General features: G+C 38.3%; 1 protein-coding gene across 1 annotated transcript in view; it reads right to left on the reverse strand.

Annotated features, from left to right (window-relative positions):
- Positions 1–18,547, reverse strand: part of nrap (nebulin-related anchoring protein) — a 73,483-nt gene that overhangs the window by 33,628 nt on the left and 21,308 nt on the right. The window contains exons 12-22 of the mRNA XM_088324270.1: positions 16,434–16,550; positions 14,686–14,790; positions 14,500–14,604; positions 13,603–13,707; positions 11,759–11,857; positions 8,109–8,213; positions 5,969–6,076; positions 4,414–4,521; positions 4,143–4,340; positions 1,290–1,394; positions 1,133–1,231 (exon numbers count right to left, since the gene is read on the reverse strand). Of these exons, the coding sequence (XP_088180396.1) occupies positions 1,133–1,231; positions 1,290–1,394; positions 4,143–4,340; positions 4,414–4,521; positions 5,969–6,076; positions 8,109–8,213; positions 11,759–11,857; positions 13,603–13,707; positions 14,500–14,604; positions 14,686–14,790; positions 16,434–16,550 (1,254 nt within the window). The remainder of the gene's footprint in view (positions 1–1,132; positions 1,232–1,289; positions 1,395–4,142; positions 4,341–4,413; positions 4,522–5,968; positions 6,077–8,108; positions 8,214–11,758; positions 11,858–13,602; positions 13,708–14,499; positions 14,605–14,685; positions 14,791–16,433; positions 16,551–18,547) is intronic.

Consider the following 18,547-nt stretch of genomic DNA (forward strand, 5'->3'; position numbering starts at 1 on the left):
GCTTGGGGAGTAACGGAAAACACGGAACGGCAAAAATGTTGGCAAGCTGTTTGGATTTCTTTTCATTTAGTTTCTGTCGCATTTGATGTTCGTTTTGCCGGAGATCAAAGAGATCAAAGCCAGGAGAGAAAGCTTACCACGTGTTGTGAGTCATCATTTTATTCATATTTAGTTTCTTTTGTCTTTTATTAGCATATTTGGTGTTGGAGTCATCCAAAAGTCATTGAAAGTAATCCAGTTCAAGTAACCCTACCCAACCCCGTTTGAAGTCAATGTCGAAGTCGAACGAAGTTAAGTAAAGTCGGTAGTTTTTCAAGAACAGGCTTCTTTGGCTCGGCTCACTGAAGAGAACCGGCTCTTTCGGATCCCAAACGGCTCTTCAGGTTGTTTTTGCTTCTTTAATCCCTACACGACCAAATATTATGTAAAATTGTGCACAAAATGACTTAAAGGAAGGGGGGAATTGAACAAAAAGGAAAAAAATACCAAAATGAAAAATTAGTGAAAAGCAGAGAAAAAATAAACAAGAGGAAGAGAAAAAAGAAGGTAAAATTAAAAAAAAAGCCAGAAAAGGGAAAAGAAAGAAACAGAGTAAAAAAGTAAATAGAGAACAAAAAGAAAAAACTAACAGCTAGGAAAAAAATAAACACAAAGATGATTTTTTTAAGGAAATAAAAAAACTGGGAAAAAGAAGAAAAAGTTTGTGCTGCATTCAAATCATTTCCAATTCTACCGAGTCAATCTTGTTGCCAACATTGAACTTCCACTAAAAAAAATGTGATTAAATACAGTCGTGTATCGTGCAACTGACTCAATAAGCCCCCAAAAATGTTATGCGACAAAAGATACCAGGAAAAAAAATGAAAATCTTGTGAAAGAATTGTAAAAACAAATGACGTTTGTAGGCCATCGTACATGAGTCAATTCATTCAAAAATGAAAAATAATTTCGCATTGCCGGAAACTCAGAAAAATGTAACGTGATGTCAAGTTTTGGACATGTTTGATAATGATTGAGTTGCCACACTGGGGATTGCCGTTGCTCACTGTTGTTTCAAGCGCTCCTCACCCACTTTGTGTGAAGGCTCAGACCCGTAAGGAAAACGACAGGGAAACATTGCTCGGGACCTTACGTGGCTCTGAAGTTCCTGACTCTTCTTGGCGTGTTTGGTGAAGAGATTGTCCGCCACTTGGGTGAACTTGATGCGATCCACCTTCTGCCGGTATTTATTCTGCAAAAGATTCCGAAACGTCACCCGAGAATTTTTATCGAACGGTAGAAAAACCCACGTCGCTGAGAAGATCTCCGGCTTTTTTGGCCTGGGCCATGTTGAGGGAACCGTCCGTTTGCCAGCTGACTCCTTTCATCCAGTTCAAGTCGGAACGGTAGAGGTTCTGAGGAGTAAGAGCACAGATTGTTCTCTCTGTTAGGAACCCATGTTTTTTAGCGCTCGTTTTTTGGAGTCGAGTTGGCTTCCAAAACGGGGGCCGATCTTGGATCCGTGTTTTTTTTCATTTATGTACATGTTATATTACTTTTGAAATAGATAGGTTCCATAAAATCACCGGTTTAAGACCTTCGTTTGATATTTAGTTTTGTAGGATTACTTTTTGGAGTACTTCTGCAGTCGTATTTTTGTCATGGATTGTTTTAGTATTACTAAAGTAGAATAATCAACGTACTTTCATAAAAGTATTTTCAAGTACTGTAGTATTTCTGTTGCGTTTTTGTAGTATTTCAATAGTGGCTTGTTTTGCTGTATTTTTGCATCATTTTTGAAGTATTTCTGCAGTTTTTGTTGTATCTCCGTCATAGATTGTTTTAGTATTACTGCAGTAGAATAATCGAAGTACTTTCATAAAAGTATTTTCAAGTACTGTAGTATTTCTGTTGCGTTTTTGTAGTATTTCAATAGTGGCTTGTTTTGCTGTATTTTTGCATCATTTTTGAAGTATTTCTGCAGTTTTTGTTGTATCTCCGTCATAGATTGTTTTAGTATTACTGCAGTAGAATAATCGAAGTACTTTCATAAAAGTATTTTCAAGTACTGTAGTATTTCTGTTAAGTCTTTGTAGTATTTCAATAGTGGCTTGTTTTGCTGTATTTTTGCATCATTTTTGAAGTATTTCTGCAGTTTTTGTTGTATCTCCGTCATAGATTGTTTTAGTATTACTGCAGTAGAATAATCGAAGTACTTTCATAAAAGTATTTTCAAGTACTTTCTGTAGTATTTCTGTTGCGTTTTTGTAGTATAGTATAAAGTGGATTTTTTTGTTGTATTTTTTGAATTATCCTTGTAGTATTACCATAAAAGTATTTTCAAGTGTTTCTGTAGTATTTTCAAAGTAGATATTTTGTTGTATATATGTAGTATTTTTTGTATCATTTTTGTAATATTTCTGTTTTCTAGAATTATTGTAGTTTTATTTTTGTGGTATTTATGAAGTAGTCTTTTCATAGTACTTCCATAAAGGTATTTTCAAGTATTTTTGTAGTGTTTTGGTTATGATGTTGTTGTATTTCCATAGTAGATTTTTTTGTTGTAGATCTGTAGTATTTTTGTAGTATTTCCGTAGTCGATATTTTTTCGTATATATGTAGTATTTTTGTATCATTTTTGGTGTATTTCCATAGTAGATTTCTTTTGTTGTATATCTGTAGTATTTTTTGTAATATTTCCGTAGTCAATATTTTGTTGTATGTATGTAGTATTTTTTGTATCATTTTTGTAATATTTCTGTAGTAGATTTATGTAGTATTTCTGCAGTCGTATTTTTGTTGTACCTCTGTAGTATTTTTGCAGTATCTACGTCATAGATTGTTTGGGTATTTCTGCAGTAGAATACTTGAAGTACTTCCATAAAAGTATTTTCAAGTACTTTCTGTTGTATTTCTGTTGCGTTTTTGTTGTATTTTCAGAGTGGATTTTTTTGTTGTATATCTGAAGTATTTTTTTTTTGGTAGTATTTCCATAAAATTATTTTCAAGTGTTTCTGTACTATATCCGTAGTAGATATTTTGTTGTGTATATATATAGTATTTTTTGGATCATTTTTGTAATATTTCTGTAGTAGATTTTTGTAGTATTTCTGCAGTTCGATTTTTGTTTTAGTTCTGCAGTATTTTTGTCTTATTATTGTAGTTTTATTTTTCTGGTATTTCTGCAGTAGTCTTTTCCGTAGTACTTCCATAAAGGTATTTTCAAATATTTCTGTTTTGGTTATGTTGTTGTTGTATTTCCATAGTACATTTTTTGTTGTTGTAGATCTGTAGTATTTTTGTAGTATTTTTCTGTAGTAGATATTTTGTTGTGTATATTTAGTATTTTTGTGTCATTTTTGTAATATTTCTGTAGTAGATTTTTGTATTATTTCTGCAATTGAATTTTTGTATTAATTCCATAAAGGTATTTTTGTAGTGTTTCAGTTACGTATTTGTAGTAGTTCCATAGTAGATTATAGTATTTTTTGTTTTATTTTTGTCATATTTCTGTAGTAATATTTTTGTAAATGTTCTGCAGTGTTTTTGTAGTATTATTGTAGAAGTATTTTTGCAGTATTTCTGTTGTATTCGTGCACTATTTCCATTGTAGAACCTTTTTTTATATGTGTAGTATTTCTGTAATATTTTTGTAGTATTACTGTTGTTTTATTTTTGCAGCATTTTAGTAGTATTTCCATAGTACATTTTTTTGCAATATTTCTGTAGAAATTTGTTCCAGTATTACAGGGGGGTTATATTTTTGTAGTAGTATTTTTGTATCATAGTATTAGTGTTGTAGTATTTCTATTGTAGAAAAGCAAAATGATATATATTCAAGCACTACATTTTACATTCAGTTTGTAGAATTTCTTTGGTAGTATTTATGTTGAAGACACACAAATGTTTTATTAGTAATACTATGTATCCGTTTGTCATAATATTTTGACCATTTTGGTTCGGAGGGCCGGATGAAGAAGCCTGCCGGGCCGCTTGTGGCCTGCGGGCTGTAGTTTGCACACCCCCGCACTATATGATACAGCAAGATCTAGTGGTCAAACACAACACAGCGTGGCCTTCAATTGCATTATTTCACATTCGATTTCAGGTTCTTGGTCTTTAAAAGGAAGGTAGGTGTTTTTTGGCGTTCCCTAATTGATTACCTCACTCTGCAGTGAATAGGCTTTCTTGGCCTGCTGGACCTTGATGTCGTCGGCCAGGGCGGTGTAGTCGTGCAGCCTGGTGCGGTATTCCAGGTCGCTGGCCAGAGCTTGGGCTTTTTTGGCCTGGCTCAGGTTGACCATGTCCATGGACAAGCTGAACTGGCCCCGGTTCTCCTTGGAGCCCTTCTTGTACGCCACCTGGAGAGGGAACCTCGGGGTGAGCTAGGACGGAGGGCGGCCTTTGCCCCCCTTTCCCGAAGGAAGGACTCACGTCGCTGAACATCTTGGCCACCTGGAGCGAATGCAAGGTCTTGGAGTCGCTCACGTTGACGCCCACCGCCGATTCCTTGTTCTTCAGGTAGCTTTCTTTGTATTTCAGCTGGAAAACATGGCGCTCGCCGTGACTCGGGACCCAAAGGTTGTACGAAGGAGCGTCGGGGGGAGGGGGGGGAAACTCGTTTGAACTCGGGGGCCACGCGGTAGAAAAAAAGCGCTCTCCCGAAAGGGGGGGGGGGCTAGTTGATTAGAGAGAGAGGGAGGAAGAGAGGAATAAAAAAAGAGCGACAGAGATAAAGCGAGAGAGAGATAGAAGACAGAGAAAGAAAATGAGAGAGAGGGTGAGAGAAGGACAGGGGAAGAGGAGGAAAGAGAGAGAGAGAGAGAAAAAGAGGGAAAAAAAGAGAGATACTTGAAAAACGAGAGAACGGTGAACAAGAGAGAAAGAAAGAAAGAGAGAAAGGGTAAGAGAAGGACAGGGGAAGAGGAGGAAAGTGAGAGAGAGAGAAACTTAAAAAGAGAGGGAGGAAGAAAAAGAGAGAAACTTGAAAAAAAAGAGAACGTTGAACAGGAGAAAGAGAAAGAAAGAGAGCGAGGGTAAGAGAAGGATAGGGGAAGAGGAGGAAGAGAAAGTGAGAGAGAGAGAGAGAGAGAGAGAGAAAGAGAGAAAGAAAATGGGAGAAAGTTGAAAAAAAGAGAGAAAGTTGAAAAGGAGAGAGAAAGAAAGAGAGGGTAAGAGAAGGACAGGGGAAGAGGAGGAAAGAAAGAGAGAGAAAGTTAAAAAGAGAGGGAGAAAGAAAAAGAGAAACTTGAAAAAAAAAGAGAACGTTGAACAGGAGAGAAAGAGAAAGAAAGAGAGCGAGGGTAAGAGAAGAACAGGGAAAGAGGAAAAAAAGAGAGAGAGAATAAGAGAAAATTAGAAAGCGAGAAAGCGAGAAAGGGAAATAAGTGGAAAAAGAGGAAAAAAGGAAGAGAGAGAGAGAGAGAGAGAGAGAGAGAGAGAGAGAGACAGAGAGACAGAGAGAAGAGGCAAGAGAGAGAGATGGAAAGAGAGGGGGAAATAAACCGAAATAGAAGGAGAAACATAGAAAGAGCTATAAAAAAGACGGAGAAAGAAAAGAGAGAACGAAAAAGAAAGAAAGACAAAGAAAGAAAGAATGAAAGAGAGATATAGACAGAAAGAAAGAGAGGAGAAGAAAGGGAAAGACAAAGAGGGGGAGAGGTGGAAAGACATTAAGAAAAGTAGAGAGGAAGAGAGAGAAACAGTGAAAGCTAGAAAAAACAAGAGAAAAAAAGAAGGTAAGAAAGAAAGAGAAAAAAAAGAAAGAAAGAAAGGAAAAAAGAACGATCTTGGTGTCCATTTTATTGATTATGTGGCTTTTTCTAATGCAGTTTAAGGGGCTCAGCTTACTTTCAGCGGAACACACTCATTTTTGGAGCGGGGGTCCTCTGAATTTACCTTTAATTGAAGTAACTAATAACTGTAACTCCTTATTCTGTCAGTCTTCCAACGCTTTTTTTCGTGTTTCGTTTTTTGTTCAGTTTCTTACGTCGCTGGCAAGGTCCCGGGACGCTTTGGCCGCCTTGACGCTGAGGTCGTCCACACCGATGTCACAAGCTTTAGATTTGGTCTTCTCCCAAGCCTCTTTATATTTGATCTGGAAGGAAGCAGGGAAATCCCAAACCATGACGTACCCAAAGTCAAATGAATGATGTTTGTGAGATATGCTCAGTTTTGGTCTCCTTTGAAAGGGAACACTATGAATTTATGTCCCAAACTGACCTTTGCAATTGTGTATTTTACTTTGGCCATTTTTTAGACATTGTGAAAGAGTTGTTAATGTTTGACTTCTCTTTCCAGAAGTCAATCACTGTAGATCGCATTACGCAGTTATTTTCAGGTTTGATTTGAATATGTTTATGTCCGGGAATTTTCATTGGCTTTCATTGCGTGTTGTTTTTTTCAATACAGGCTGTGTGTTAGGGTCTGGACCGCCTCCATCCACCAGAGGGCGCCTGATTAATTTGGAATTGGGACAGGTGGGTCCAATCAACCCACACGTGTCCCTAACTATCATAAGTACATTTTCAGACAGCATTCAGCGTCAGGTGATATTTATCTCCAACTTTGTTTATCGTCATTCCATTTTCTTGGGCATCCTGCTTGGTAAGGTTTGTTTAATTGTTTCATGATTCAGACACTTTTATTGTTGTTTTTGACTCTGACTTTGTTGAAGATTTCTGTGATAAAATACGATCATTTTTGGAATACTATGAGTTTCCTGCTCCCTGCATTTGGGTCCATCGGTAATCACAACACTGTGGACCGTGTGTGAAAAATTCGCAATTGGTCGAGAGTGGTGTCAATGGAAAGGTCAGAGGGTAACGGCCATATTGGGAATCAGCTCACGAGTCTGTTTACTTTTGAGCGGGACGAAACGAATTAAGGGACGGATTACAAGCAGGAAATTCCAATGCTGCAGGAATACATTTAGGCGGATTTTTTTTTTTTTTTTTTGGGGCATTGAAATGATTGATGACGGCAGCTTTTCAGGTATCTTGTAAGAGACTGGTCGTGATGTTATTGCAATAAGTACGTTTCGAAATCTTGAATGGGAAGAGTTGAAGCTTTCCAATGATATGTGTCATGACCAGTGTTCCCTCTAAGTTGCGCACTGCCCAGAGCTTTTCCGCACACAAGAAAATCTAGCCAGCTCACAAAAATCAGGGCTCCAAATTGCTAACTAAGAAGCGAATTAAGTCAAAATTACAGTGCACGATGGTAAAAATACACGGGTTCCCCTGACGTTATGTTCTAAATGCGGTATTTTGAAGTCGAGTCGAAGTAGAACGAAGTTGAGTAAAGTTGGTAGAGTTTGTCGAGAACCGGCTTCTTCGGCTCGGCTCACTAAAAAGAACCAGCTCTTTCGGGTCTTAAACGGCTCTTCAGGTTGTTTTTGCTTCTTTAATCCCAACATGACCAAATATTATGTAAAATTATGCACAAAATGACTTAAAGGAAGGGGGAATAGAACAAAAAAGAAAAAAATACCAAAATGAAAAAGTTGTGAAAAGCTGAGAAAAAAAGAAACAATAGGAAGAGAAAAAAGAAGGAAAAATTTAGAAAAAAGCCACAAAAAAAGAAAAGAAAGTAACAAAGGAAAAAAAGTAAATAGAGAACAAAAAGAAAAAAGTAACAACTAGGAAAAAATAAACACAATGAGATTTTTTTTAAAGGAATTTCCAATTCTATCAAGTGAATCTTGTTGCCAACATTGTACTTCCACTAAAAAATGTGATTAAATACAGTTCTGTATCTTGCAACCGACTCAATCAGCCCCCAAAAATGTTAATATTATGCGACAAAATATATCAGGAAATAAAAAGAAATGGAAATCTTGTGAAAGAATTGTAAAAACAAATGAAGTTTGTAGGCAATCGTACACGAGTCAATTCGTTCAAAAGAGAAAAATAATTTTGCATTGCCGGAAACTCAGCAAAATGTAACGTGATGTCAAGTTTTGGACATGTTTGATAATGACTCAGTTGCCACGCTTGGGATTGCCGTTGCTCACTGTTGTTTCAAGCGTTGCTCACCCACTTTGTATGAACGCTCAGGCCCGTAAGGAAAATGACAGGGTTTGTTTACCAAAAATATGAAGGGGTTTAGGAGTTAGGGTCCGTACTTACGTCGCTGCACAAGACGGCATTGTCTCTGGCTCTCTTGATTTGGGGCAAGTCTTCGTTGAGCGTGTACAAGTGCTTCGTCTTCTCGTAGTCTGCTTTGTAGTTAAGCTGGGTAATCGTGGGAAAGTGTTATGACGCAAATATTGAAGCATTTGAAGAAGATGATGCCTGTTTTAGGTACTTTTCTTATAACCTTACTAGATGTTTAACTTCTAAATGAGATACACTTTTCTTTAAGGGACAGAGTGTCATATTTAGTGCCCCCTAGTGGTACAAAACTTACATTCACCCAAAAAAAAAATGATTTGAATACGAGGCAAAACTACATAAACTATCATACTAATGTTATTTTATATTTTTTGTTGTATTTTTTGAACTATCCTTGTAGTATTACCATAAAGGTATTTTCAAGTGTTTCTGTAGTATTTTCAAAGTAGATATTTTGTTGTATATATGTAGTATTTTTTGTATCATTTTTGTAATATTTCTGTTTTCTAGAATTATTGTAGTTTTATTTTTGTGGTATTTATGAAGTAGTCTTTTTGTAGTACTTCCATAAAGGTATTTTCAAGTATTTCTGTAATGTTTTGGTTATGATGTTGTTGTATTTCCATAGTAGATTTTGTTGTTGTAGATCTGTAGTATTTTTGTAGTATTTCCGTAGTAGATATTTTGTCGTATATATGTAGTATTTTTGTATCATTTTTGGTGTATTTCCATAGTAGATTTCTTTTGTTGTATATCTTTAGTATTTTTTGTAATATTTCCGTAGTCAATATTTTGTTGTATATATGTAGTATTTTTTGGTATCATTTTTGTAATATTTCTGTTTTCTAGAAATATTGTAGTTTTATTTTTGTGGTATTTATGAAGTAGTCTTTTCGTAGTACTTCCATAAAGGTATTTTCAAGTATTTCTGTAATGTTTTGGTTATGATGTTGTTGTATTTCCATAGTAGATTTTTTTGTTGTAGATCTGTAGTATTTTTGTAGTATTTCCCTAGTAGATATTTTGTCGTATATATGTAGTATTTTTGTATCATTTTTGGTGTATTTCCATAGTAGATTTCTTTTGTTGTATATCTTTAGTATTTTTTGTAATATTTCCGTAGTCAATATTTTGTTGTATATATGTAGTATTTTTTGTTTCATTTTTGTAATATTTCTGTAGTAGATTTTTGTAGTATAGATAGTATAGATTTTTTTGTATTTCTGTCGTGGAATCTTTGAAGTACTTCCATAAAAGTATTTTCAAGTACTTTCTGTAGTATTTCTGTTGTGTTTTTGTAGTAGTTCAATAGTGGATTTTTTTGTTGTATTTTTGTATCATTTTTGTAGTATTTCTGCAGTTGTATTTTTGTTGTATCTCCGTCATAGATTGTTTTAGTATTTCTGCAGTAGAATAATCGAAGTAAACTATCATACTAATGTTATTTTTTTATAGAAAATCCAAGATGGAGATTCTTTTACACAGTGAAGTGCCCACTTAAGTCGGCGCCATTTTTATCAGGCATCCTGCTGCCACACTGGCCCTCGCCCATACTAGACAATACAATGCCATCTAGGGGTCCAATATGACATCTTAAAGGAATAGTGTTTATTATTTGACCACGAGGTTTCACTTTATTCTGTAGTGCAACCAAAATGAGTGCTAAAAAGCACAACGTTAAAATGAGGCTTGTGTTATGTCAAATAAATCCACACTTCTCAACTTGCAAATATTTGAACGACTCCATGTTTATATGATAGTGTATTTTTATATTGTGGTTTATTTTTTAAACTTTTTTTTTTTATGATGAATAAAAGTTTTTATTTCACCACTAAAAGGGCCTTAATAATACACTGTTCCTTTAAAATAAGGAAACTTTTTTGATATGGGTAAAAAAAAAAAAAAAAGGGCCAAACAAGTGATGGACCGCCCTTCTTTGGTGCAGGCTTCGTTTCCTTCTCGTTTGTTGACTCTGGGACTATGTTTACGGAGTCCGCCATGACACTCAATGAGCTCACACGGTGGGTGTGGCATAGTGTGGTGCTTGCAAACTTTGAACGGTGTTTATTGGCTTGTGATATTATAAAAACTTGACTGTGATTGGTCGGCGCTTTTAGATTTCAAACATTAACAATTGTGGTTGTCCAAAACTCCGAAAAACCTTAAAACCTTGATGAGCAGGTAGTTGCCTTGCATGGCTGACGCTGACGCTGCTATCGGTGTGTGAGTGTGTGTGTGAAGGGGTAAGTGTGAAGCACATTGTAAAGCGCTTTAGGAGGTCTTCATTGACTTGAAAAGCGCTATAGAAATGCAGTCCATCTCCCATTTAGCATTTAACATTTAGCATCTTGATTATCCTCAAAACGTTTGGAGGCTGACTCCCTATTGGTGTGTGAGTGTGTGTGTGTGTGAATAGGTAAGTGTGAAGCACATTGTAAAGCGCTTTGGGAGCTCTTCATTGACTTGAAAAGCGCTATATAAATGCAGTCCATCTACCATTTAGCATTTAACATTTAGCATCTTGATTATCCTCAAAACTTTTGGAGGCTGACTCCCTATTGGTGTGTGAGTGTGTGTGTGTGTGTGTGTGAATGGGTAAGTGTGAAGCACATTGTAAAGCGCTTTGGGAGGTCTTCAGTGACTTGAAAAGCGCTATGGAAAATGATTGTTCTCATTTGAATAATGGGAAAAAGAACTACGGTATACACAAGCAAAGATATCTTTATCTGCTATACAGTAAAAGTGACTATTTACTATTGTACTAGAAAAAAACAAATCTTACCGAAGTTGCACAAAATACTGCTTAATTAAAGTATTTATATGAAGTTTTTATCATCTCTTTTAGTTGGAAAAATCATTTAAAAATTGCTTAAAATGATCTGAATTTTTGGGATTCGGGTTTTTTTTAAAGGAGCAGTGTGTATTATCTGGCGCCTCTTCGTAGTAAAAAAAACTTTTATTCATAGGAACAAATATATTTAAGTAATAAGCAAAAATACTTGGACTAACAAAGGAAGAGATATTTTTTAAAATTGAGTTTTCATAAGTCGAGAAAATAGCATTATTTTACATAATATGAGCCTCACCGACAGAGAACTGACATAATTGTCCGCCATCTTGCTTCCCCTCTCATTCTCTTCTTTACTCTTCTTCTTTTCCTTTCTTTTTTCTGTTTCCCCTTCTCTCCCTCTCTTTTATATTTTTTGTCTTTCTCTCTTTCCTCCTCTTCCTGTGTCCTTCTTATTCCCTCTCTCTCGTTTTTTCACTCTCTTTTTTTCTTTCTCTTTTCCCCTCTCTTTTTTATCTCTCTCTTTCTTTTTCCTTTCTTTCTTTCTCTCTCTCTCTCTCTTTTTAACTTTGCTACAGATACCCGAAGTAAAATGGTGCGTTTTTGGTCACTTTGAGTCTCTGTAGTTTATATCCCTCTTTGGGCTTTTCAGTACTCGTTTTCTGTTGTGACGCTAGAAGGTGTAGTACCGCTTTGATCCTGCAGAGAACGCCAAAACCGTTTTTCTTAAATATTGAACATGTACATTTGTATAGACCTTAATCATAAAAAGGACTGAACTACACAATACAGCAAGTGGCCCGCAAAAAATACACACTGCCCCTTTAAACGAGGTACATTTTCTGCCAATTACGTCAGAAAAACCAATGTGACTCACATTGCTGATGAGATGAGCGTTTTTCCTGGCCAAGAGGATTTCCGGGGTCTCTGCCACCGCACTGTACTTGACTTGGTCTATGTGCTGTCGGTAGTTCTTCTGCAGGGACGAAAATAACAAACCTCAACGATCATTTGGGTGCATACTCACGAGAACTTAGATCGGGGCCTGAAAATAATCGGCACGGGGCCAGACACGGTCCAGGTCCGCGGGTTTTAAACCAGCCAGCCTGAGAAATTCATTTGATTTCAGGGACTGAGCCTGAAGAAGAACCGGATTTTCATATTTTATTTGCGAAAAAATGTAGTTAAAAAAACAAAAACAAAATGTCAATCGTTACGTTTGGGTTCGGGCCGGGCTTCTCTCTCACTGACCTTTTTGTTTTGATTATCCATGCATCACACATCGACATTTCGTTCTGTATACAGGTGTACAAGAATGATAATAAAGTATATCTGAATCAGTGTTCTTTGTTTTTCTTTGTGTCACGTGGTGGGGGATCTGCCAGCAGGCAACCAAACCCGGCGAGGTGGAAAATGTCAATCATTACATTAGGGTTCGGGCCAGGCATCTCTTTTTTTACCCCATTATCCACACGTCATTGTTCTTTGGTTTTTTTTCTTTTTGTCGTGCGGTGGAGGAACCTCGCGATGGATTCAGTCCCCCCCAGCGCAGAGCGCACGACAGAGACTGGCGATGTGGGTCTAAAATGTCATTCCTTACATTCACGTTCGGGCCGGGCATCTCTTTTTTTTTACCCTATTATCCACATGTCATTGTTCTTTGTTTTATTTTTCTTTGTGTCGTGCGGTGGAGGAACCTCGCGATGGATTCAGTCCCCCGCAGCGCAGAGCGCATGACAGAGACTGGCGATGCGGGTCTAAAATGTCAATCATTACATTCGGGTTCGGGCCGGGCATCTCTTTTTTTTATCCCATTATCCACACGTCATTGTTCTTTGTTTTTTTTTTCTTTATGTCGTGCGGTGGAGGAACCTCGCGATGGATTCAGTCCCCCGCAGCGCAGAGCGCATGACAGAGACTGGCGATGTGGGTCTAAAATGTCATTCCTTACATTCGGGTTCGGGCCGGGCATTTCTTTCTTCACCCCATTATCCACACCTCATTGTTCTTTGTTATTTTCTTCTTTGTGTCGTGCGGTGGAGGAACCTTACGATGGATTCAGTCCCCCCCCAGCGCAGAGCGCGCGACAGAGACTGGCGATCCGGGTCTAAAATGTAAATCATTACATTCGGGTTCGGGCCGCGCATCTCTTTTTTTTTTTACCCCATTATCCACACATCATTGTTCTTTGTTTTTTTTCTTATTGTCGTGCGGTGGAGGAACCTTGCGATGGCTATAGGCCCCCTCTTGTGCTGCGCCAATGTAAATCATTACGTTTGGGTTCGTGCTAGGCAGGGCTTCTCTCTCGCTGCCATTTTTTTCCCATTATTTACGCGTCATTGTTTCTTTCTATTTGTGTCACGCGGTGGAGGATCTACACAATGGCTCAGTCCTCCTACCACACATCCGAGCGCGGTAATGCAAGCCGTTCAAGGTAGGCCGGGATTTTCTCGCCTGACATTTTTTTCCGTTATCCACCCATCATTATTCTTTGTGCTGCGCCGATCCGCGCGATGTATTCAGTCCCCTTCTGGCCCTGAGTGCAGCGATGCAGGCCTAAAATGTTAATCATTACGTTCGGGTTGGGCTGGGCATCTCTTTCGATTCAGGGCCTCTTCACGAAAGTCAGCGAGAGAGAGGCCCAAACCCATACGTAATGATTGACATTTCAGGCTAAAGATCTTACCTCTCATACCCAGGGAGGACGGTAATAGAACTCACGTCTTTGAGTGGGTCCAGCTTCCTTTGACTGCGGTATCCCGGTGTCAACGTAGCCTGGTAAGTGAATTCGGCTTGATCGTGATCCTGACCTTGCTTGTACGAAATCTAGATCACAAAAGAGAGTCACTTTTTTTGAAATACTCATTGGGTCGAGAAATGAACATTTATTTTACATAACAAGAGCCACCCCTAGAGGGAGCTGATTTTCCGCCATCTTGCTGCTAAGGGTACCCGAAAAAAACAAAAGCTTGTGAGATACTAAACTCACAATGTTACCGTTTGGTCGCTTTGTATTCTTTCTTGCGCTTTGAAGGATTTTGTACATTTTACTGTGGAGGATTTTATGCAATTGAATACAAGTTACATTTATCGAGTGCAATGAAGATTTTCACCGGGTAGGCTGAAGTTCAATGACAGGTCACGCTGATCCAAATTCAGAATATTTTGGTTGGGGAATTTTGATAACAGGGCTCTGACGAAGGACGTCAGGCCTTGTTTTGATAAACGCTTGGTGTTGTTTTGAGTTTCCTCAGACATCGAGGCAAGGGGGCTTTCCTGGCGCGCCCATGGGAGGAGCCGGCGCGCCAGCTCGCGGAAAAAAAACGTGGGCCGAGAGAGGAGGCTGAACGGAGACTCGAGCGACGCTAATTCGGCCATATATTCGATGGAGTCCACTTACTTTAATTATTTAAGAAATTAAATTAATTAATGTTACGTGAATGAAGGTTGTGTTTGGTTGTGTCAGATAACTCATTTTAACAATTTGGTAAACGGTACATTTTCAATATTTTATTCCTAACAGCTTTAATAGCAATCGTTTACGACACAAAACAGCGACATCTAGCGGTCGTATAATACACACTGTCCCTTTAAAACCGCCTCCATCATATCGCTTACGTCGCTGGCGAGGGTCCGGGCTTTCATAGCGTGCATGGTCCTCTTGTCAATCCCGGAGCCTTCGTAGTGGCCCTTCATGTCCATGTACTTCTCTTTATATTTGTTCTTGTGTGTCACACAGAACAAAAAACAACATTTTTTGTAACCGTCAGGTTTATGATTCAAAATATTGCTTTTTTTGCTTACATCGCTGGTGAACTTGCCGACTTTGGACGCGTTCTGAAACTGTGGCGTCTCGCAGAAGTTGATGCTGTGGCCTCTGCTGTTTTCCAGGTCTTTCTTGTACTCAACCTGACAGTCCATATAGGAAATACGCCTTGTCAAATCAGAGAAATAGTGAAAAAGATCTATTTGTCATCAGGAGGTAAAGCGCATCACGAGATATTAGTTGTTTTGAGGACAGTATTAAGGCCAATGGGGAACGTTTCTGGAACTTTAAATGCTCTTGAACGCAATAAAGGGCGTTCCCTTTTTGCCATATCTCCTCTCTGCGTATATTTTGGGACGACGCTCAATGACGTCCTCTCCAAAACGCTCGTTTTGATAGGTCGCAGGTTGGGGCGGCAGTGGCTCAGGAGGTAGAGCACTCGTCTTGGGATCAGTAGACCGCAGTTCGAATCCCGACTCCTCCGTGTTACATGTCGAAGTGTCCTTGGATAAGGCACTGAACCCCTAATACCCCCTAATATGCAGGTTAGCGCCTTACATGGCTGCACGGCCGCTATTGGGAAATGTGAAGGACATTGTAAAGCGCTTTGGGAAGTCTTCATTGACTTGAAAAGCGCTATATAGATGCAGATCATTTCATTTCGATTCCCTCTAAGTATCCTTGGGCGATACACTGAACCCTGATGACTAGGTAGACCTTGCATGGCTGTCAAGGCTATCAGTGAATGGGTAAAGTGTGAAGTGCATTGTAAAGCATTTTGGAGGTTTGCAGTGACTGATTAAAGCGCTATATAAATGCATCTAGACATCTATCTATCTATCTAGACATCTATCTATCGATCTAGACATCTATCTACCTACACATCTATCCATTTATCTAGACATCCATCTATCTATCTAGACATCTATACATCTATCTACCTAGACATCTATCTATCTAGACATCTCTCTATCTATCTAGACATCTATCTATTTATCTAGACATCTATCTATCTAGACATCTAGACATTTATCTATCTATCTAGACATCTATCTATCGAGACATCTATCTACCTAGACATTTATCTATCTATCTAGACATCTAGACATTTATCTACCCATCTAGACATCTACCTATCTAGACATCTATCTATATACTAGACATATATCTAGACATGTAGCTATCTAGACATCTATTTAGACATCTATCCATCTAGACATCTATCTATCTATCTATCTATCTATCTATCTAGACATCTATCCATCTAGACATCTATCTATCTATCTATCTATCTAGACATCTATCCATCTAGACATCTATCTATCTATCTATCTATCTATCTAGACATCTATCTAGACATCTATCTATCTAGACTTCTATCTATCTATCTAGACATCTATCTATCTATCCAGACATCTATCTATCTAGACATCTATCTATCCAGACATCTATCTATCTAGACATCTACCTATCTAGACATCTATCTATCTATCTAGACATCTATCTAGACATCTATCTATCTATCCATCTATCTATGGTATCTATCTATGGTCTATCTATGAAGTCAGACCCAATAAAAACTACAGCCGCCATGCGAATTCCTTAGTGAGACGTCCCACTCTCGTAGAATGGCCGAAATAGAACTTGGCTCACCAGCGACTTGTAACAGACACCCAAATGTCCACTGACATCATCCGGGCCTCGGAGGTAAGCCGCGGAACGTCATCGATGCAAACCATCCGTCAATAATAAAAATAAAAACCCGAACCCGAAAAAAACCTCTCACCTCGCTGACCAGCTTGTTGATCTTCTTGGCGTTCACCAACGCCAGGTTCTCCTCAGAGGTCAAGTTGTGGTAATGGGAGCTGCCCTTCATCTTATTGAGGTCTTTTCTGTATTTCAGCTACAGGAAAACGAGAAGGAGGAATGCGTTTTTCAGGGACGCAACTTCCACGATAAGCTTAGTAGACACTCAAAATAGGGAGAGAAGACATCAATGGAGTTTGAACTTGCGAGGATGAGACTTCGGATAATAAAGTCCATCCTGTCCCTAAAATACCTCCCCTGACACCTTTTAATTGTCCTTGAAATCTATTAGGTTCAAAAAGCAGATCCGCCTTTAAGGGTGTGGTCATCAAAGAACAGCAACATCATTGGCCAGAAGTAGCAATGAGGTCATCGTCAAAACAATGAACTACTAATCGATACACGTGTTGGCAACTCATTAGATCGTCGATTTGTTGTATCTGTTATGAATACCAATGTGAATCACCTTTTGATTGGCTCCCTGTCCCTATTTAAACCCAGTCCTGTCACTCCCCTGTTGTCAGTCCGTCTGCAACCTCTGTTGATACAAGGCAAACCTTTTTTTGACCCTGACTCCCGCCTGTCCCGTTTTTGCTCCCGTTTGTCTCCGACCTGTTTTGTTCCCGACCGCGTCTGCTCCCCCGTCCCGGCTTACGACCCATTTTTGATCCCGACTACGTCTACTCTCCTGTCCAGGCTTACGACTCATTTTTGACCCCGACCATGTTTTTTCCTCTCCCTGTCCCAGGCTACCGACCTGTTTTTTCGTTCCTGACGGATCATAGGCGCAGCCCTCCCTCTTTCTTTCAATAAAACTGGTGGTAAACGTTACGCAATTGGGTCCTGATTCTGTTCTGGTCGTGACAGTATCGCGTGATTTATGAGCTAAAAATTGCGTTAAATCAATGCAAATTAGAATGCTTACAATTCTGTTGTGACGCTAAAAGGTGTAGTACCGCTTTGGTCCTGCAGAGAACGCCAAAACTGTTTTTTTTTTTAAAAGTTATCTTAAATATTGAACATGGCATCATTCAAAATAAAATTAGCATTACATTTTAACTTTGTAGTGTTTGATTATTTCACCAAGAAACAAAATTAATAATTTTGAATATATTTTTTTGTGGTAAAAACAAATCTCCACAAATTGAAATGTATTATTTTTCGTTTTTGTTTTGTATGATAAGTCCAAATATAATATGATGTTTGGAAAAGGAGGTAGGAAAATAGTATCTTATATATTTGCATACATTAATATGCAGTTTTGTTTATTGTCAAGTAAATTGACAAACACATGTTTTTTCTATTTTATATTACAGAATATTCTGTTCAATATTCGAACAAAGGGGAGGAAATTAAAAATGTCTTGGTGAAATCCGAGTCATCGATTAATTGAAAAAAATAATCGACCGGCTCATGGATTATAAAATTAATTGTTAGTTGCAGCCCTACATCCAATTATCTTTGCAGGTATCCGATATTAAAGCAACTTAAAATTGTACTGGCTGACGTCATCTAATGCAAATCATTGCAGCTCTTTTAGTTGCGCGTGCAGGTATGTGAAAATTCTTAGACGCGCTCAAATAAAATGTTCCTTTTTCATTTTTTGGGGTTTAAGGATTTTATATTTTATACATTTTATTATAAAGGATTATATACAAGTTACATTTATTGAATGCAATGAAGATTTTTCACAGAGAAGGCTTAAGTTCGATGACAGGTCGCGCCGTTCCAAGTGCGGAGTGTTTTGGCTGGGGAATTTTGATAACGGTGCTGACCAAGGACGTCAGGCCTTGTTTTGAAAAAACGCTTGGTGTTGTTTTGAGTTTCTTCAGACATCGAGGAGCCCACATCGGGGTTTTTTCTCTGGCCCACTTATGGGAGGAGTCAGCACGCCCATGGGAGGAGCCGACACGCCAGTTTGGGAAAAAAGTGTGGGCCGGGAGAAAGAACTTCAGAAGATCGGAAAATGAGAGGGACAATCGAAAAGGAGGCTCGATGAAGCCTCGAGCGACGATAATTCGGCTAATTCGTGTGAATTCACTTAGTTTATTACTTAAGAAATTAAATCCGCCCCCGTGTGGAAATGCCGGTCTC

This window comes from Urocampus carinirostris, chromosome 19 (genome assembly GCF_059441175.1).
Source record: "Urocampus carinirostris isolate Australia breed hairy pipefish chromosome 19, RoL_Ucar_1.0, whole genome shotgun sequence".
Taxonomy (NCBI): domain Eukaryota; kingdom Metazoa; phylum Chordata; class Actinopteri; order Syngnathiformes; family Syngnathidae; genus Urocampus; species Urocampus carinirostris.